Source organism: Dendrobates tinctorius, unplaced genomic scaffold (assembly GCF_039654945.1).
Source record: "Dendrobates tinctorius isolate UK_male_01 unplaced genomic scaffold, ASM3965494v1 ptg000070l, whole genome shotgun sequence".
NCBI lineage: Eukaryota > Metazoa > Chordata > Amphibia > Anura > Dendrobatidae > Dendrobates > Dendrobates tinctorius.
Window position 1 is genome coordinate 100183095 of NW_027361738.1, and position 22240 is coordinate 100205334.

At 46.6% G+C, this 22240-nt stretch overlaps 1 protein-coding gene across 2 annotated transcripts in view; it reads left to right on the forward strand.

Annotated features, from left to right (window-relative positions):
• Positions 1 to 15811, forward strand: part of LOC141095861 (uncharacterized) — a 39812-nt gene extending 24001 nt beyond the window's left edge. For both annotated transcript variants that reach the window (XM_073582238.1, XM_073582237.1), the window contains 4 exons: positions 12072 to 12198; positions 12624 to 12749; positions 13272 to 13373; positions 14302 to 15811. In XM_073582238.1, coding sequence (XP_073438339.1) covers positions 12072 to 12198; positions 12624 to 12749; positions 13272 to 13373; positions 14302 to 15752 — 1806 coding nt within the window. In that variant the 3' untranslated portion in view covers positions 15753 to 15811. The remainder of the gene's footprint in view (positions 1 to 12071; positions 12199 to 12623; positions 12750 to 13271; positions 13374 to 14301) is intronic.
• The last annotated feature ends 6429 nt before the right edge of the window (positions 15812 to 22240 follow it).

Consider the following 22240-nt stretch of genomic DNA (forward strand, 5'->3'; position numbering starts at 1 on the left):
GGGGTGGGAGGGTGAATGCACAGGTTACACAGCCTGGAGCTGTAATACTCCTATGTCACGGGGAGCGCTGCTCCTGCACCTGTACATTCTCTCATCCCACAAGGGAGAGACGGATGTGAACTACAGCTCTGGAATGTAATACAGCAGGTAGCTCAGGATCAGTAATGAAATGTTATAATTCTGTATGGAAGACTATGTGGTGCCCGTAATACTGTATGGAGGAATATGCAGTACCCATAATACTCTATGGAGGACTATGTGGTGCCCGTAATACTGTATGGAGGACTATGTGGTGTCCATATTTCTGTATGGAGGCCTATGCGGTGCCCATAATTCTGTATGGAGGACTATGCGGTGCCCATAATACTGTATGGAGGACTATGCGGTGCCCATAATCTGTATGGAGGACTATGCGGTGCCCATAATTCTGTATGGAGGACTATGCGGTGCCCATAATTCTGTATGGAGGACTATGCGGTGCCCATAATACTGTATGGAGGACTATGCGGTGCCCATAATACTGTATGGAGGACTATGCGGTGCCCATAATTCTGTATGGAGGACTATGCGGTGCCCATAATACTGTATGGAGGACTATGCGGTGCCCATAATTCTGTATGGAGGACTATGCGGTGCCCATAATTCTGTATGGAGGACTATGCGGTGCCCATAATTCTGTATGGAGGACTATGCGGTGCCCATAATTCTGTATGGAGGACTATGCGGTGCCCATAATTCTGTATGGAGGACTATGCGGTGCCCATAATACTGTATGTAGGGATATGTGGTGTACTGTATGCTATGCCAGGCCTGCCATTGCCATTAATGATCCCTCTTCTGGATTCTTCTGTTTGGTTCTTGTATGTGCGGTGATGGCGCTGACATCCTTGTGTTCAGACATCTTTTCGCCAAGTCTCTAAATTAAAATGTCCACTATTGTACTAATGTACGGCGAGGGGTTCCTTCGGTCCCCGCAGCTAATCGCATGGGTACCAGGAGGCTTTCGCCGCTAAGACCGGCAGGCAGCAACGCGAATTTTAGCCCCCCCTGCAGATCCGAACGCTTCGATTGGCTGGGCTGTGTAGCATCTACCATGGAACGCTTGTAGGGACAAAGTGATCACTATACCCCCTACGTCAATCATTGGGGGTGTAGATTCCAAAATGGGGTCACTTTTTAACTTCAAAGTAACACAGGTCAGATTTGCAAAAAATGGCCTGGGCATTAAGGTGAAAACAGGCCTGCGGCCCTAAAGGATTAAATGAATCGTAGTGCGGAAAGATCTGCAGCATATGAACAACGGTGCAGCTTTTAGTAGAATTAGGATGCTGAAATGATGCAAATTTGGCGTGGGATATACGGCAAAAGAACCCATGGTGTAATTCCGTGGTCTCAAAGCCTAAATGTTGAGTTGTACATTACTGTAGGTGGGCCCCTAAAATTAATTCCCTTGGTGGGCCCTAGACACCCCAGTCTGACCCTGATCTCAGCGTGTGTAGCATCAGTCGGCCTCTCCGCGGCCAATGGCAGCCGGCGGCAGGGCTTGCTGGCTGTGCGTTATTGGCGGCATGTGACGTGGGCGTCACTCGTACGGTGGTCAGCACTATTATGGAGATGGGGGTGCAGTATACGTTCTAATAACGTTTCCTAATGGGTTTTTTTAATAGCACGGTAATGTATACCCCTGTATGGCCAATTTTAATTCATACAAATTGCGTACTCCTCCGTGGTGAAAAATACTCCTCAGAAATATTGGGAGTATTTTTACTCCTCTGAAAAATATGTAGCGCGACCTCTGCACCTCAATTTAACAGGCTGAAAGTGGCTGGTAAAAAAACCTACAAAAGACAAAATGAAAAAAACTCTGCTATAATTAAATAAGTAAAAAGCAAAAGTGCATTTAAATCATACAGAGTTCTTAGTAATACTGTATTTGATCAAACATAGCATAAAAGCCGTCCCACCATCGACAAGGTGACTGTGGTCGGGGCAGTCCTACACTGTCTAGTATTAATAACCTTATCATGTGTCAAAGTTGATATCTGTGTGAATAAGGGCAGACAAGGACCCAACCACTGGACCCCAGTCAGGGGAAGCCTTTAAAAACAATTTCCAGCTCAGGAGAGGGAGGCCACACCCCGGCTTGCACAGAATGCAAAAATACAAAGAAAAAAACCCACAAAAATTGATCTTGATTTGATTTAAATGCACTTTTGCTTTTTACTTATTTAATTATAGCAGGGTTTTTTTCATTTTGTCTTTTGTAGGTTTTGTCTGCTTTTTGGCCATGTGAACATGCATGTATATGCTGCATGTGTACCAACTCAAACCAAGCTCAATTTTTGTGTTTTTTCTTTGTATTTTTGCATTCTGTGTAAGCTGGGGTGTGGCCTCCCTCTCCTGAGCTGGAAATTGTATTTAAAGGCTTCCCCTGACTGGTGTCCGGAGGTTGGGGCCCGGTCCTTGTCTGCCCTTATTCACACAGACGTCCACTCTGACACATGATAAGGTTATTAACACTAGACAGTGTAGGACCGCCCCGACCACAGAGTCACCTTGTTGATGGTGGGACGGCTTTTATGCTATGTTTGATCAAATACAGTATTACTAAGAACTCTGTGTGATTTAAATGCAGTTTTACTTTTTACTTATTTAGTTATAGCAGGGTTTTTTTTCATTTTGTCTTTTGTAGGTTTTGTACGCTTTTTGGCCATGTGAACATGCATGTATATGCTACATGTGTACCAACTCAAACCAAGCTCAGTTTTTTGTTTTTTTAAAGTGGCAGGTGTATGACAAAGTACAAGGTATATATAGTATTGGGGAGAATTTGAATCTCCCTAGAGATTTTAGGATGCTGAACTCTTATCTCAGGCCCACTATAGATTACACCTCAATTTAACAGGCTGAAATTGGCTGGTGTATGACAAAGTACAAGGTGTGTATAGTTGTTAGGAGTTGGATTTCTGAGTTTACTCAGGGATCCAGATCCTCACATTCTGCAGTCTCCTCCTATTTTTGCACTGCAGAGGAGATTGCCTTGCAGCAAATCTCTCCTGAGGCTGTCCTTCTGTCCTCTTACTGGGCATGCTCATGGGGCGATCTCCCATTGGAGATCAGTAGTCAAGTGCTCAGGTCCCGCTCCAGTTCTCATTTGTCCATCTCAGAGATCTGGAAGCATGCAGAAGGTCCCGGCTGCTATAAAAGGCACGCATGGCTGTTCCGCCATGCGCTAGTATAGACTTACTTGCTGCTGTGTGTATGAGGACGGATGTATGATTCTGGTGACTGACTCATTTGAAACCCCTTCCCTCTGATACTACGCATGTGAATAGGGACTGAGTTAGAATCCTCTGCTGTGACATCCACAGCTGCTAGCGTCCGACATTGCGCTTGCGCCTCGCCTTTGTCGTTTAGCGGCAGTGTCCACGCCGCGCTGCAGTAGCAGCCTTCTTTGCGTTCGCAGTTGCAACGCCGCGCACACGGTAGGTCTAGACGGACGTAGTGCCGCCGTCTTGGGCTACTCCTGTGACCTGATACCGTGTGTGTATTTATACTGAGTACTGTGACTACAACAAGCTCATCCATTTGTGTTTGTACTTTTTTGCATCTCTGTAAGTTAACAGAGATTGCTCTGCGCACCTGGGTGAAGTTTAACCCACGTGCGCATTACCGCCATATTGCTTGCCTGCCACCACTTAGCAGCAGTCATATCATCTACTGCACAGTGGACCCCGAGCGGCGAACGCACTTTATTATTAATTTTTATTTAGTGCGTTCCGCCGTTCCTAACAATAGTATTGGGGAGAATTGGAATCTCCCTAGAGATTGTAGGAGGCTGAACTATTATCTCAGGCCCACTATAGATTATACCTCAATGTAACAGGCTGAAATTGGCTGGTGTATGACCAGGCACAAGGTGTGTCTATAGTATTGGGGAGAATTGGAATCTCCCTAGAGATTGTAGGAGGCTGAACTATTATCTCAGGCCCACTATAGATTATACCTCAATGTAACAGGCTGAAATTGGCTGGTGTATGACCAGGCACAAGGTGTGTCTATAGTATTGGGGAGAATTGGAAGCTCCCTAGAGATTTGAGGAGGCTGACAATGATGCTCTCAGTCCAAGTATGGACGCAGGCAGCCTAATAAGCAGGACTGCTGCACACAAAAGGGTGGAAAAATGAACGCTTGGTAACTGTGCAGAAAAGAGGAAGAAAAGTATTTTTGCTTTTAAAAAAGCAGTTTGCACAGCAGTGTGCGAACAGCAAGGCAGCTATCAGGGAGCCTTATAAGGCAGCCTAATAACCAACAGAGCTGATGCACAAAAATATATCCTCCCCGTCACCGCACACAAAGTGTTGTGTTGTACAGTGGAAATCGCTAACAGCAGAAGCAGTTTTTTGGTTCTTCTTCCCTGCCTAACGCTCTCCCTTATTCAGCAGCAGCAGCTCTCCCTATGCTAAGAACGGCAGAAGTAAGATGGCGGTCGGCGTCCCCGCCCTTTTATACCCCCTGTGACGCCACACAAAGCAAGCCAATCACTTGCATGCCCTTCTCAAAGATGGTGGTGACCGATGCCTATGTCATCGCGTTGCCCACAGTGTGCGTCCTCCATCATTGGCTGAAAAAGGGCGCTGGAAGAATCTTTTGAAACGCGACTTTGGCGCTCTGGTCGCCGACCTCATGGCTGACCTCACGCTATGGTCGGGATTCGTTTCATGAAACTCGACTTTAGCGAAAGTCGGCAACTTATGAATTTGACCGACCCTTTTCGCTCAACTCTAGTTATATTCTTATACGTACCGATGAGCTTATCAATGGCCCCTATTTAGTTTCATTCAATATATCCACAACCCTCACAGTTTTGGGTTGTGTATATACTGACGCACTTAGGGTGGTTTCACATTAGCGCTTTTTAAGCGCACGCACGGCCGGGGGTAGCTCCGCCCCCGAGCCGGCTCTCTGCCCGACGTGCCCGCCCCTTGCTTGTAGCGCCGCCTCCTAGCGCACAGCGGCCCCTGCGATCGGCGCACCCTATCTTTAGCATAGGGTGCGCAGGCCGTGCGCTAGTTGCGCTTTGACCTGCGCTGCGCACTTTTGACGGTGCGCCGTGCGCGCCAAAATCCGAAAAGTTTGATTTTGGCGCGCACGGCGCACCGTCAAAAGTGCGCAGCGCAGGTCAAAGCGCAACTAGCGCACGGCCTGCGCACGATCTGCGCACCCTATGCTAAAGATAGGGTGCGCCGATCGCAGGGGCCGCTGTGCGCTAGGAGGCGGCGCTACAAGCAAGGGGCGGGCACGCCGGGCAGAGAGCCGGCTCGGGGGCGGAGCTACCCCCGGCCGTGCGTGCGCTTAAAAAGCGCTAATGTGAAACCACCCTTACCTCTAAGGCTGTGTGCACACGCTGCGGATTAGGTGCGGATTCATCCGCACGGATTTTGTAAAATCCGCAGGTGAAACCGCAGGTCAAAAGACCTGCGGATTGCTCTGCGGTTTTGCCCTGCGGTTTTCCATCTCCTCAAATGGAGTAGATGGCAAACCGCAGGAGAATCCGCAGAAAGAATTGACATGTCAATTCTTTCTGCGGATTGAAAACCGCAGATAATCCGCGAGGAAAATTCCGCACCGTCTGCACTGCGGTTTTTGATTCCCATAGGGAATCATGGTACTGTACACCGCAGCAGAAACTGCTGCGGGTCCGCAGCGGCCAAAACCGCTGCGGAACCGCAGCAAAATCCGCAGCGTGTGCACACAGCCTTATACTGATCAGTTGGATGCTGTGATTAAGATTGTATCTTAATTTTCCCAGACAACAACCATGTTTTTGCAAACCAAGAAGAATTTACTTGCAAGCTGTTATATCATATTCCGTAATGTGTTTTATCTTTGACCACACTGCGCAACAAATTTCAGGGAAGTTCTTTTCCCCTGAGAATATTTTATTGTATCTCATAGATATTTTGATATGCTGAACACGAATATGTGGTCCAAAAGTCTGTATCATGCATGTTTTTAACCCCTTCATGACCGAAGCTTTTTTTAAAAATTTTTGTTTTTCGCTCCCCTTCTTTTCAGAGCCATAACTTTTTTTTTTCCCATCAATATGGCCGTGTGAGGGCTTATTTTTTGCGGGACGAGTTGTACTTTTGAACTCCAGGTCATTACGAGTTCATAGACACTAAACATGTCTAGGTTCTCTTTTATCTATGTGGTGAAAAAAATTCCAACGTTTGCTTAAAAAAAATTTGCACAATTTTCCGATAACCGTAGCGTCTCCATTTTTTGCGATCTTGGGTTGGGTGAGGGCTTATTTTTTGCGTGCCGAGCTGACATTTTTAATGATACCACGTTTGCGCAGATACGATCTTTTGATCTCCCATTATTGCATTTTAATGCAGTGTCGCTTCGACCAAAAACACGTAATTCTGGCGTTTTTTGATTTTTTTATCGCACCGCCATTTAGCGATCAGGTTAATTTTTTTTTTTTTTCATTTATAGATCGGGCGATTCTGAACACGGTGATACCAAACATGTGTACGTGTAATTTTTTTTATATATATTTTATTTTAATTAGGGAGAAAGGGGGGTGATTTGAACTTGTATTTATTTATTTTTTTTGTATTTTTAAACACAGGAGGCTAGAAGCTGCCATAGTGCGATCGCCTCTGCTACATAGAGGTGATGCTCAGATCACCTCTATGCAGCAGAATTACAGGCTTACTATGATCACCAACCACAGGGTGGCGCTCATAGCAATCTGCCATCAACAACCATAGACGTCTTGAGGAGACCTCTGGTTGTGATGGCAACGCAGCAATGACCCCCGATCACGTGACGGGGGTCGTCGCTGCGCGTATTTCCGGACCGGCGTCCGGAAGTTCATTTAATTGCCCTCTGTCACTACTTAATAGGCGCTGGTGGATCGCGATTCCACTCGCGCCTATTGTGGGCACATGTCAGCTGTTAAAAACAGCTGACATGTCGCAGCTTTGAGGTGGACTCACCAACAGAGCCCACCTCAAAGCGGGGGATACTGCCAGCTGATGTACTATTCCATCAGCTGGCAGTAAGGGGTTAAGAAACAATAGTTTAGAGTCTACATTATGACGCCCGAGACACTACATACATGTGCATCGATGCCAGAAGCAAAAGCAATTGTTCAAAAGTGTTTTGCAGACGACTTTCGTTTATAATCCGTATCAGATGCTTCTCGAATAAGATTCCAGCAGTAGTCAGCCAGCATTGACGTACTCCACTTTCCCTGGTACCTTTTCTCCATCAGCGCAATGTCTTGGTGAAATCTTTCACCGTGTTCATCGCTAATGACACCAAGATTGTCTGGAAAAAAGTGCAAGTGAAAATGTATAAAATGCATTTTTAGTGACATATTGCATTTCATCAAATGATATGCCGTGAGCATGTTCTCCACGAGTTGTTCAAAGTTCGGTGCCCTGCTGTTACCAAGGAAGTTGAAGGCCATATCTTTAAAGGCTCTCCATGCCACTTGTTCAGCACCTTGGAAAAGACCATCAAAGCTACTGTCATTCATTATATTTCTGGTCTGTGAGCCAATAAAAATACCTTCTTTAATCTTTGCATCACTTATTCTTGGAAATTTCTGTCGCAAGTAAGAAAAGGCTTCTGACTCTTTGTTCATCGCTTTGACAAAATTCTTCAGAAGCCCAAGTTTAATATGCAAAGGAGGGAGAAATATCTTTGCTGGATCAATGAGAGGATTATGTTTAACATTCTTCTGTCCAGCAACCAGGTTTTCGTGGAGTGGCCAGTGTCCCACTCACAAATAAAACAGCAATACTTGGTATATCCAAGCTGCAGTCCAAGAAGAAGTGCAACAACTTTTAGATCACCACATATGTTCCAGTTATAATTTCTGTTAATGTGGGTCAACAGTAACTCCATATTCTCATACGTTTCTTTCATGTGTACGGCATGTCCAATAGGTATAGAAGGATAGATATTTCAGTTGTGTAGTAAAACAGCCTTCAGACTTAAAACTGATGAGTCAGTGAACAGTCGCCATTCCTTCGGGTCATGTTCGCATCCAAGAGCACCAAGCAACCCCAAGACATCGTTGCAAAAGGTTAAACTGTCGACATGGTTGAAAAATTGATTAAGGTCTTGACGACTGCGAAGAACAGGAACTCTTATTTCTCGTAATAAGAGATTCCGTTCTTGTAGCCTTGATCCCAATAATTCTGCCTGCCTCTTTTCAAACCTCTGACCAAGTCACTCAGATCAGCTTGACTGAACAGATGTGGATTAGATGTAGAAGGCTCAAAGTCTGGGTCTGCAGCAGTTTCATTTTCCACTGACATTGTTAGTTCATATTCGTCGTCCTCCATTGTCCATACTTTGGGCAGCTTTGGAACACAAAGACTTTCATCATGTGGCACTCGTCTTATGGCTGAAGGAAGATTAGGATATTCTGTTGATTTCTTGTTCTTTGCTGAATATCCTGTTACATTTGTAAGGCAGAAGTAGTAATCTGTTACATGATCTCTCTGCTCTCTCCATATCATTGGTACAGGGAATGGCATTGAAGGTCGTGATCCATTCAGCCATGCTCTAAAGGGGGCTTTACACATAACGATGTCCCAACGATCCGACATGGATGGGATTGCTGGGATATGTTAGGCTGATCGCTGGTGAGCTGTCACATAGACAGCCCCTCCAGCGATCAGGACCAGCGAGCAAGCTGGTTTCCAAGGTAAACATCGGGTTTCTAAGAGCTGCAGGGCTCTTAGAAACCCGATGTTTACCCTAGATACCAGCGTGCACTGCAGGGCGGGAGGTGGAGGCAGAGCGGCGCACAGACCGGAGTAGCTCTGCTATCAGTAGCTCTGTTATCTGCTACTCCGGTCTGTCAGACCGGAGTAGCTCTGCTATCTGCTACTCCGGTCTGACAGACCGGAGTAGCAGATAGCAGAGCTACTCCGGTCTGTGCGCGCTCTGCCTCCACCTCCCGCCCTGCAGTGCACTCTGGTATCTAGGGTAAACATCGGGTTTCTAAGATCCCCCCGCTGGAAGCTGGTATCCAATGTAAATATCTTCAGAGATATTAGATACCACGCTGGTATCTAAGGTACACAGCGGGTAGCTAAGCGACACGCGCGCTTAATTACCTGATATTTACATTGGATACCAGCGTCCTCTCTGGTGCTGATCGTTGGTGAGTCTGCTTGTTTGACAGCTCCCCAGCGATCATGCTACGATGCACCAGCGATCAGGCCCGGATTGGCAATATAACCAACCGGGCATTTTCCCGCTGGGCCGCTGTCATGTGGGCCGCGGGCGGCAGTGCCCGATCATCTGGCCGCTTGCCAGCGGCTGCGGCCACTGTGGCTCCTGCCGCCGGCCCTCTGTGGGCACGGCGGTGATAGTTTCCAAGTTCCTCCCGCACAGCAGGGACTGGGAGATAAGCCGCCACGCCTCCCCCCACGCACCCCATCCTCGCCGTAGCATGAGACGCCCCCGCCCCTGCAGCCACTCACAGTGTCGCTTGCCTTCTCTGTTCGCAGGACCTGTGATGAGGTCACAGGAGGGGAGGAGTCAGGGGGTCACATGATCAGGAGCCTTTGTCCAGACCCCTGATCATGTGACCCCTGACTTCGCCCCACTTGTGACCTCATCACAGGTCCTGTGCGCACAACCTTGCCTCTTGGTGTCTGCAAGACTCTGCTGTGCTGTTGCCTGTTGTCATGGTGCTGGATGAGATAAGTATGTGTGGGGTCAGGAAGGGTTTACAGGGTAGATGTAGCAGGGCTGTATGTGTATGGGGTGTACTGAGCGGAGCCGTGTGTGTACGAGGTGTACGGAGCGGAGCCGCGTGTACGAGGTGTACGGAGCGGAGCCGCGTGTACGAGGTGTACGGAGCGGAGCCGCGTGTACGAGGTGTACGGAGCGGAGCCGCGTGTACGAGGTGTACGGAGCGGAGCCGCGTGTACGAGGTGTACGGAGCGGAGCCGCGTGTACGAGGTGTACGGAGCGGAGCCGCGTGTACGGAGCGGAGCCGCGTGTACGAGGTGTACGGAGCGGAGCCGCGTGTACGAGGTGTACGGAGCAGAGCCGCGTGCGTATGAGGTGTATGGAGCGGAGCCGCGTGCACGAGGTGTACGGAGCGGAACCGTGTGTGTACGAAGTGTATGGAGAGGAGCCGTGTGTGTTTGGGGTATACGGAGCGGAGCCATATGTGTACGGAGCATACAAAGCGGGCTTTTCCCACGGACACAGGAGTACACGGCGGAGCCCCGAGGAGCATTTTAAAACACACACGTGATGTTCCACCTGAAGTGATGTGCTGGAATCTGACCGGAAATGAGATAATTTCTTGAGGAGATTGTAACAGAACCAGGAATGCTTCAGATCCATCACAGTGTCCTCCGACAGCGCAGACAGCAGGATCGCCTTGAAATCGGGGATGCCGGCCATGTGAGTGGATCATGATATGTCCTGCACAAGGAGGCTCTGGTGGGCACTACAATGGGTGCCGGGCTGCTATAGTATCTTTATAGAATCTTTCTTTATTTCTTTCTCTCTTTCTCTGTTCTTTCTCATTCTCTGTTCTGTCTTTCCCTCATTTTCTTTCTCTCTCTCTCTGTTTTCTTTCTCTCTCTAATCTTTCTTTTTTCTTTCTCTCTCTGTTCTTTCTTTCTTTTTCTTTCCTCTCTTTCTTTCTGTTCTTTCTTTTCTTTACTTTTTTCTCTCTCTATTCTTTCTCTGTCTCTCTCTGTTCTTTCTTTCCCCTCTTTCTTTCTCTCTCTGTTCTCTCACTGTCTCTCTCTGTTCTCTTTCTTTTTTCCCCTCTTTCTTTCTCTTTTTTCTTTTTTCTCTCTCTCTCTGTTTTCTCTCTTCCTTAGTGCCAGTCAGTGTGCCCATAATGCCAGCCACTGTGCCCTCAGTACAAGTCAGTGTGATCAGCAGTGCTAAATGGGTGCGATTAGGCGTGGACATGGGTGTGACTAGTTGCGGAATGGGTGTGGCCGGGCGTGGCCTAAAATTTGCAGCGGCGCGCAGTCTTTATCACTCTTACCCTTCCTCAAAAGTTGGGAGGTATGATAGGGGCGGCTATGACCAGGGGGTCTGGTTGCCCAATGGATAGCAGTTCTGCCAGGAATTCTGTCACCGTGTGTACAAAAGGGGACAGAGATTTGGGAGGAGTACTGTACCTAAAAGCAATAAATAGGACTGAGCTGAAATACTGGGCACAGCTGTGACTACATGTTATATAGTCGTGTTAATCTCCTCTCACTGCTTGTAACCTACAACTGTACAAAGATATTATATAGTCACCATGTGACTAGTGGGCCTGTGTAACTTCAAATGCCAGGGCTGAATTTTAGTCCCAGTCCGGCCCTGCCAGCGATCCTGACCAGGTCGTATCGTTGTCGGGATCGCTGGTGCATCGTTTAGTGTGACGGCACCATATCACAGTGTTATTGATGTTTGCTGATATGCTAATTGTGTATTGTATTCTGGAACCAGTTTGTTGACTTTGAAGGTAGATATGGAAAGGCTGTGAGGGTGGACTGAAGGACACTGGGTAAATCTAAGAATAGATCACCTGCCTCGGATATAAAAGAGACTTCTTTTCTTCTGGTTGGTGTCACTCAGGGTACTTTGGACTCCGCTGAAAGAACACAGGCCTGCTCTCGGTTATCTCCCTACGCTTGTCGTTACCTCCTCTCTGCGTCCGTATCACAGGTGGAGTAGCGGTCCTGGGAGCTCGGACATAACATCTATCATTATTCCGGCGAGTCAGCGGAAGGGAAGGGTCAGACCCTGTGGTGTGCACCATCTTGGGGTAATTGCTGGGACTGTTCTGTTTGCTGTTGGGTGTTGTGGTTCTATAAAGTATTGCCACACTGTTCTACCCTCACCCTGTGTTGTCTGTGTAGTGTTCTGCCCATGGGGAGAGAGCGCGGCCTTTCAGTGGTATAAGCCCTTGCTAAAGGCAGCCGTGCCAGCGGACGAGAGCACCCTCTGATCCTGTTTCTCCACAGACGCCATCGGTCGGTTTCTGTCTGACGCTTTTTCTCTTCTCTCCGAAGATGCATCTGACGTTTGATGACGTTGCCGTGTATTTCTCAGAAGAAGAATGGAGAAGTCTGAGCCGAGGCCAACGGGATCTGTACAAAGAAGTCATGAAGGAGAACTACATGAATCTGCTGCTCTTGGGTAACGATATCACTAACATAAGTCAGGATTGTGTATATTGGGGGGCGATCACCAGAACCGAGGTTATGAGGGGTTCTGTAGATAATTACACCCAAGGTGCAATCCTGAAAGGGTGAAGGTGAATTCACAGATGTCATCATCCACCACAGGGGAGCACTGATTAAGCCGCAGTTAGCTCTGCCCTCCATTAGTGGGCACTATTGTGGTGTTCTGATCTAGACGTGACACTGAGGATCGGACGCACCTAACGGACCACTGGGCTTAATGAGAAAGCAACGAGGAGCCTGGGATGCCGGCAGGTAGGAGCCAACTCGCAGGTCTCCCGTCTGGTGGACCAGGACCTGTGAATGGATCACTCATCACTAGTGCGTTACATCGTGATCCTCCGTCCCCTGGTGAATGTGAATCTGCATTATGTATCTCAGGATGTGACATTGACCTCCCAGACGTCTTCTATCAGATTGAGATATGGGAAAACTCGGGCGCCTCTGACATCAAGACACATGAAGGATCCCGATCCTCATCGCATGCCCGATCATCGTCACATGCAGGTATGGATGTGATCTGCCCCGATAGTGTCTGTATTGTGCACCGTTTCCTGGTTCCGGCCAATTATAGCGGTGTCATATTTTGATTACATTTGGTTCATGCCGCTAATTCTTGAGGTCGGCAGCTCCATCGATGGGGCTGCGTCGGGGCTTGATTTCACCTCGTCAATTGATTTATTTATTTTCCTAATTTTTATTCATACAATTCTGTTGCACACAAGGCTTTTTATCACATTTGATCGCATTTACTTCTGGCTGTGCGCTGACCAAAGAATCTGGTTTGCCCAATCCTTCTACTGTATATTTTGGGTGATTGGAGTTTTACAGACGCGACAATATCAAATATATTTCCTTATTTTCAGAGGGAGATTATTTTCTGTTTTTTTAATATTTCTTTATCTTTAAAAACTTTTATTTTGTGTCACTTTTTGCTTTATTTTTTGTCCCCCGGGGATGTGAATCTGTGATGATTTGTTCCCTTGTACTTTATATCTTATTGAATCCATATGTGTTTTTATTTCTTAGAAATCAAGAGGCCGAAGACAAAATCATTCCAGATATCCATTAGACCGCAGAGTAATATGACTTTCTTGGCCATACAGCCCGTCCCTGTTTACACGCTCATCCGTAAGTGACTCTAGAACAGCGGATCGGCGTTATCTGACATTCTGGGATCCTTTAGACGATGGGAGGGAATATTGTACATGAGACCGAGATATCGCAGGTCCAGGTTCCCTAAGGGGACTAAGAAAATAAAAAAAAATGTATAAACATTTGGACTGCCCACTCGTTCCACCTTTTAAAAATAATGAAATAATTTGTTTTTTCCTCACTTCCATAAAAGTTCAATCTTTTCAAATATCAATCAATATATAAAACAAATTAAACCATAAGGTAAAAAAGAAAAGAATCAAAAGACCAGAACTGCATTTCTTCATGTTGCCCCTCCTTAAAAAAAATCTGTAAAAATTTATTCTATTTGTTTTTTTTTCTACAAAGATCCAATTTTTTTCACCACTAAAATAAATAATAAAAAAAATAATGCAAGTTTTATATCGCTGTAATCGTACCGACCCAGAGAATCTTACTACTGTTGCCGCATAATATACATAGTTTAAGCGACATCTAAAAAACCAATGATAGGATTATATATATTTTTTTTCCACTATTTTAATATGTTATATGTGTTTCAGTGCAAAAATAAAAATTGGGCACGTCGGGAAGGGGTTAATATGATCATTTTGTCCCCATACTTCATGCGTAATGTCGGAAGTGCACCCCCTGTGTAACACGATCACGTCAGATGGGGAGTCAGCTGATCGGCGCCATGTTTCATGGTCGGTGATCGGGTTGAGCCCTTGTATGAACTCTCGTTCTCCGACTATCCCCCGTGTACACGGACCTCTTTTATCTTACGCCGCTCCCATCATATAGGCAATGTTATTAGCCGGTGAACTGGTAGTAATGTATCAGCATTTAATATGTCGAAATATCGGAATTTCACGGGGCACAATCACATTTTGATTTAATGGTGTCCTCCACATTTGCTTTTTAGAAAGTGTCTCCACCAATGAAGTCCAACCCCAGAGAGAAGCGGTCGGTGACTGTGAAATTCCAGCTCAGAAGATAAGATTAAAAGATCAGGAACCGCAATGTCTGACGTGCAAAGGCGTCTACAGATGCTACTGCAGCACCGCCAAAGGCAATAAACAGTTCGTCTGCCTCGACTGCGGCAAAGGTTACAACCACGAGGGGCATCTCCTTGCCCACCAGAAGACCCACTACCGCAAGCAACCCCATCAGTGCTCCTTGTGCGAGAAGAGCTTCAAGAAGCCTGGCCATCTCAAGAGACACAAGAGGACCCACCAAGTCATCGAGTACAAGTGTCACAAGTGCCAGCTGGTGTTCCATAGCGGCAGCGACCTGAAGAATCACAAGTCGACCCACCGTGAAGTGAAGATGTGCGAGAAGTGTGACGAGAAGTTCATGAGTTTCCAGAAGCTGAAGCTACACATGAAGGAAGCCCATTCACCGCTATTTGATTGTCACCTGTGTCACCAGCGCTTCCGTTTCAAGACTGCACTGGTGAACCACCAGCGAGAGCACATGGGAAATGAGGTCTACAAGTGTCATATGTGTGAGAAGGTCTACACTAGGCTTCCTTACCTTCTCAAGCATGCCAAGGTTCATTTCCAGGACCAAGGTGGTGACGGTGACCTTCAAACTACGAGTTCACCGATGGAACCAGAAGCAGATGAAAGCCGTTCCCCAGACTACATCCAGGATGTAAAGCCACTGCCTACCCAAGATGATGGGGCCACCAGTTGGTCATCTGAAGAAGTTCCCCCCTACATCATTCCGTCAGATCCCATAATGGCTGTGGACTCTGTAAAAGATCATGGCAAGAAGTTGAAGAAGAAGGTTCATTATTCAGAAGAGCTTCTTAATGGTCTTCATGTACATGGGCTCTTCATTTGCAGGACCTGCAAGAAATGTTTCCGTTACAGGTGCACGTTAATGAGGCACCGCCTGTCCCACAGCCAGGTATTTGTGTGTCATGACTGTGGGCAAAAGTTTGGAAAACTGCTAAATCTTTTCCTTCACCATTGTAAACGTGAAAGGAGGAGACCATACAAGTGCAAGTTCTGTGAGAGATCCTTCAGCTTCCAGTCCCTGCTTCATCTGCACCAGCACACACACAATTTTACCAAACCCGATCCTCCTGGGGCAAAGTCCTCCACACCCTCCGCGTTCCCATCCGAGAAGGACTCTCCAAACGTGAGGGAGATAACATCACTATCAGGTTGTCCTCTGAATCAGAAATCCCATTGGATCCAGGAAGCTAATAGCTCATCAGGTCCGGAATCACAAGACGACAGCAATATTCGGATATCTCCGACTTCTAGTAAAATTGGACAAAAGAGACCGCACCAGGAAATGGTGTCCTGCAAAGACTATGTGAAACGCGTCTGTTACCGGCCATGTGAGTCCAGTTCCACCATGTGACGTCTGACCCAGTCTATTTATTAAGAGCAGAGAAAATGTAATAAATACATAAAGCGCAATGTCTGTCCATCACCAGGTCATGTCTGTCATTACAGCTCTGTCCAAAAAGACGCCTGCAACATCCTCAACCACGACCCCGTCCATTTACTACACAATACTCATCTGATGTATGGAAAATTGTACGTAGTGAGTGCAGCTCTGGAGTATAATACAGGATGTAACTCAGGATCAGTAATGTAATGTATGTACACAGTCACTGCACCAGCAGAATAGTGAGTGCAGCTCTGGGGCATAATACAGGATGTAACTCAGGATCAGTAAAGTATGTACACAGTGACTGCACCAGCAGAATAGTGAGTGCAGCTCTGGGGTATAATACAGGATGTAACTCAGGATCAGTAAAGTATGTACACAGTGACTGCACCAGCAGAATATTGAGTGCAGCTCTGGAGTATAATACAGGATGTAACTCAGGATCAGTAATGTAATGTATGTACACAGTGACTGCACCAGCAGAATAGTGAGTGCAGCTCTGGAGTATAATACAGGGTGTAACTCAGGAACAGTAATGTATGTACACAGTGACTGCACCAGCAGAATAGTGAGTGCAGCTCTGGGGTATAATACAGGATGTAACTCAGGATCAGTAAAGTATGTACACAGTGACTGCACCAGCAGAATATTGAGTGCAGCTCTGGAGTATAATACAGGAGGTAACTCAGGATCAGTAATGTAATGTATGTACACAGTGACTGCACCAGCAGAATAGTGAGTGCAGCTCTGGAGTATAATACAGGATGTAACTCAGGATTAGTAATGCAATGTATGTACACAGTGACTGCACCAGCAGAATAGTGAGTGCAGCTCTGGGGTATAATACAGGAGGTAACTCAGGATCAGTAATGTAATGTATGTACACAGTGACTGCACCAGCAGAATAGTGCGTGCAGCTCTGGAGTATAATACAGGGTGTAACTCAGGAACAGTAATGTATGTACACAGTGACTGCACCAGCAGAATAGTGAGTGCAGCTCTGGAGTATAATACAGGATGTAACTCAGGATTAGTAATGCAATGTATGTACACAGTGACTGCACCAGCAGAATAGTGAGTGCAGCTCTGGGGTATAATACAGGATGTAACTCAGGATCAGTAATGTAATGTATGTACACAGTGACTGCACCAGCAGAATAGTGAGTGCAGCTCTGGAGTATAATACAGGATGTAACTCAGGATCAGTATTGTATGTACACAGTGACTGCACCAGCAGAATAGTAAGTGCAGCTATGGAGTATAATACAGGGTGTAACTCAGGAACAGTAATGTATGTACACAGTGACTGCACCAGCAGAATAGTGAGTGCAGCTCTGGAGTATAATACAGGATGTAACTCAGGATCAGTATTGTATGTACACAGTGACTGCACCAGCAGAATAGTAAGTGCAGCTATGGAGTATAATACAGGGTGTAACTCAGGAACAGTAATGTATGTACACAGTGACTGCACCAGCAGAATAGTGAGTGCAGCTCTGGGGTATAATACAGAATATAACTCGGGATCAGTAAAGTATGTACACAGTGACAGCACCAGCAGAATAGTGAGTGCAGCTCTGGGGTATAATACAGGATGTAACTCTGGATCAGTAATGTTTGTACACAGTGACAGCACCAGCAGAATACTGAGTGCAGCTCTGGAGTATAATACAGGATGTAACTCAGGAACAGTAATGTTTGTACACAGTGACTGCACCAGCAGAATAGTGAGTGCAGCTCTGGAGTATAATACAGGATGTAACTCTGGATGAGTAATGTATGTACACAGTGACAGCACCAGCAGAATACTGAGTGCAGCTCTGGAGTATAATACAGGATGTAACTCAGGAACAGTAATGTATGTACACAGTGACTGCACCAGCAGAATAGTGAGTGCAGCTCTGGGGTATAATACAGGAGGTAACTCAGGATCAGTAATGTAATGTATGTACACAGTGACTGCACCAGCAGAATAGTGAGTGCAGCTCTGGGGTATAATACAGGATGTAACTCAGGATCAGTAATGTAATGTATGTACACAGTGACTGCACCAGCAGAATAGTGAGTGCAGCTCTGCAGTATAATACAGGATATAACTCAGGATCAGTAATGTATGTACACAGTGACTGCACCAGCAGAATAGTGAGTGCAGCTCTGGAGTATAATACAGGATGTAACTCAGGATGAGTAATGTAATGTATGTACACAGTGACAGCACCAGCAGAATACTGAGTGCAGCTCTGGAGTATAATACAGGATGTAACTCTGGATCAGTAATGTTTGTGCACAGTGTCATGGGGCAGTAGTGGGAAAACAGGGAACGAGGAACCTGGGCTCCTGAACTAAGGAGGTGCCCTGACTTTCCTTAACTTGGGGGTACACTTGATGGTAGTGAGGCCCAAGTCACCGACCTGTCCCTATTTCCTGTTTAGCCCTGAGCTAAACCCCCAACCCTCTCCCCAGGAGGTGAGACAGGGAAAAAAATGAACTGCACCAAAAACCAAAGGAAAGATAAGACATCTTGGGGTTAAATCAACTAAAAAACAAAACTTAGCTTTATGTACTGCAATGCACCGCACAGCAGAGTTAGGCATCAGACCAAGGTAATAGCTGAAGCGCCACTGCACTCAGCCAGCTCCTGACTCCAGCTTGGTTGGTCTCCAAAGAGGAAGTGTATCACCAACACCAGCTGATGCCTCAGGTGACCTTTTAAAGGAAGGTGGGAGTGGTCCCAACTTGCATCAGCAAACTCACCTAGCAATGCAATTACACCAGTGGCCACCGGGGAAAAAAACTGATATTAACCCCCGATGGCCTGAAAGGAAAAAAGTTTATATATGAGAATCCAGAGTCTGACACAGATCCAAAAATGGATCGTGACTCACAGTGACTGTGAGTAGGGAAGAATCAGCAGAATAAGGAGTGCAGCTCTGGGGTATAATCAGCACAAAATATAGATGTAAATTGCAATTCATGGTCCTATATAAACTTTTCACACAAGGGACAGTTTTATATAAACACCATAACGAGGATACATATATGGTAAATACTTCTCGATCTGATGATCGTTCCTTCTGCCTTAGTGGTAAGGTGAGAGCCCTGCATGGAAATGTTCACCCTGATTCTTCTTCATATTATGGGAGACATTTAATGAGCAAAGTGTATCCAAATTAGAAAACTGTTTTTATTATTGGTCTTATGACCGGAATGGAGATTAGTGAGAGGGAATGATCGTGTGTGGCTCGTCAAATCAAAATGTACATAACGATCGGAGAAGTGTGCGCCTCTTAATGAGACTGGGGCATATTACTCCAGCAGACCAAGTTACGGGGGGCAGTGTTCGGGGTAGCCTGGCAGCTCTTGTTAGTAGTGACCAGACACCTAAGGTCCGTGCACGGATCCCGAACAAGGACTTCTCATGGACGTTTGTGTAAGGCCGGGGTCAGACGTATGAGAGCTATGCGAGAAACTCGTGCATCAATACCCGGCACTCAAGATTGGAGTGTGCGGCTGCATAGAAATACATGTAGCCGCACACTCCAGTCCCAAGTGCCGGGTATTGATGCAAGTTTCTCGTGTTGCGCTCGCAAGTGTGACCCCGGCCTTATCCCTCTCTCGCTTCATCAAACTCATTGTGGATAAATCTGAACTCGTCATATTTCCACCATCTCGGCGACCTTCCCTGTCTGATCTGCTGCTCAGAATACCAGCCGTGCAGTATGACTGACCGGATTATTCCGTTTTTGGTATAAATTATATCATCACACAATTTACCAGTTGGTGCCATAGATTGTAAGAGAACCGCCAGACTCCGCATTCATAATCTGCAGGTCTCTGAGGCTGTGGATTAGAATAATTGTGTTCTCAATAATATCAGTGTCGGGATCAATCAGTGAGGTCAATCATTCTGTGAAGAGACAGGTGGGAATCAGGTGGTCCTTATCTAAGGGTGAAGCCAGGACATGGTGTACATGCATTTCTCCTGGAAAGCCTGAGAAATATGGGGCGTTCCAGACATTGTTCAGAACAGCGGACCCTGATTATAAGTTTTACCCTCTCCAACTTTTTAAAGTTGATTGGAGAGGATAAAACTTATAAAGAGCAGACAATGATTTATAATGGAAATCCAAACCAGAGAGATGTGCAAGAAAGCGGAAGATGACCATTCTAATGGATGGAAGAATGGCCAGAATGGTAAAAGATCCCCCGATGATCGGCTCCAGGATGACCACAGTCTCACGTTACCTGTGATCGGCTCCAGGATGATCACAGACAGTCTCACGTTACCTGTGATGGACTCCAGGATGATCACAGACAGTCTCGCGTTACCTGTGATCGGCTCCAGGATGATCACAGACACTCTCACGTTACCTGTGATCGGCTCCAGGATGATCACAGACAGTCTCGTTACCAGTGATCGGCTCCAGGATGATCACAGACAGTCTCACGTTACCAGTGATCGGCTCCAGGATGATCACAGACCATCTCACGTTACCTGTGATCGGCTCCAGGATGATCACACAGTCTCACGTTACCAGTGATCGGCTCCAGGATGATCACAGACAGTCTCAGGTTACCTGTGATCGGCTCCAAGATGATCACAGACAGTCTCGCGTTACCTGTGATCGGCTCCAGGACGATCACAGACAGTCTCACGTTACCTGTGATCGGCTCCAGGACGATCACAGACAGTCTCACGTTACCAGTGATCGCCTCCAGGATGATCACAGACAGTCTCACGTTACCTGTGATCGCCTCCAGGATGATCACAGACAGTCTCACGTTACCTGTGATCGGCTCCAGGATGATCACAGACAGTCTCATGTTATGATGAGTCACCGAAGGAGGAAAAAACAAAATACCAGCTAAGTCCAGAAAAAACAGAGAGGTTGGCAGCTATCGGATTGCAGACCCCTGGACCTATCCACAACAACTAGCAGTAGCCGTGGGGGGTTCCTACGGTGCCCTAGACCCCTCGATCACAGCCGGAGAACTACATAGCCTAAAGACAGAAAGGGGAAAAACTAAACTGCCCCAGAGCAGACCCCAAAGCAATAGGCAGCCCCCAACATATAATGACGGTGAAGCAAGATGAAAACACAGATAGAAAGATAGGTTGAGCAAATGATGGGGCCCAAGCTAACTACATAGGACAGGATAGGAAAGCTGCTGTCTGCCATCCGCAAAAACCCTATCAAAATGAGCCAACTGACTGATAGGAAAAACAGGCCCTGAAGTCGCTAGGCTTCAAAAGACTATATCAGCACTCAGGTATGTTCTGAAGACAGAGCAAAAGATCAACAGATCAGAGACAAAAATGGAATTCAGCCTCACCCCCGGACGGGGATGGCAGAACTCCCAAAAAACAAGGCAAAACAAAAACAAAACTGAAGAGTACAAAGCAGAGCAGAAAAACTTAGCTTTGAGATGCAGGAATCAGACTGGTCTCCAAGAATCCAGCAGGAAAATCACCAGCCAGGAAGAAGGGCGTCGGCAGCCTTATATCCAGTCCTCAATTCCAGCCACCCAGTCATCATCTAGCTGCCCAGGTGTTTGATAATCAGCCTAACTACCTTCCTTCACCAGAGGATGGAGTTCATCAGACCTCAATGGTGAAGGGAAAAATGAACACACAACAGTACCTCCCCCTTGAGGAGGGGTCACCGAACTTTCATCCATGCCACCAGGGCGATCCGGGTGAGCCCGATGAAAGGCATGCACCAATCTTGCGGCATGAATATCAGAGGCAGAGACCCAGGAATTATCCTCCTGACCATAACCCTTCCACTTAACCAAATACTGGAGTCTCCGTCTAGCCAGACGGGAATCCAGTATCTTCTCTACCTCATATTCCATGTTACCTTCAACCAATATAGGGTCAGGAGGTGCCACCACAGGAACTACTGGTTCACCAAACCTCTTCAACAAGGACTTATGAAACACATTATGAATTTTAAATGTGACAGGAAGAGCCAACCGAAAAGAGACCGGATTAATAATCTCCAAAATCTTGTAAGGTCCAATAAATCTAGGCTTAAACTTAGGAGAAGCCACCTTCATAGCGATATTTTTTGATGACAACCAAACCATATCACCCACCTTAAACTGGGGACCAACGGTCCTACGCCGGTTGGAAAACCGCTGGGCCTTTTCCTGGGAGAGAGACAACTTATCCACTACTTGGTCCCAGATCTGGTGCATTCTCTCCACCACAGTGTCAACACAAGGGCAGGCAGAAGGCTCCACCTGCCCTGAAGAAAATCGAGGGTGAAAACCAAAGTTACAAAAAAAAGTGACATCAAAGTGGCAGAACTAGCTCTATTATTTAAAGCAAATTCGGCCAAGGGCAAAAATGAAACCCAATCATCCAGATCGGCAGAAATAAAACATCTCAAATACGACTCCGAAGTCTGGTTTGTTCTCTCCGTCTGCCCATTGGTCTGAGGGTGAAACGC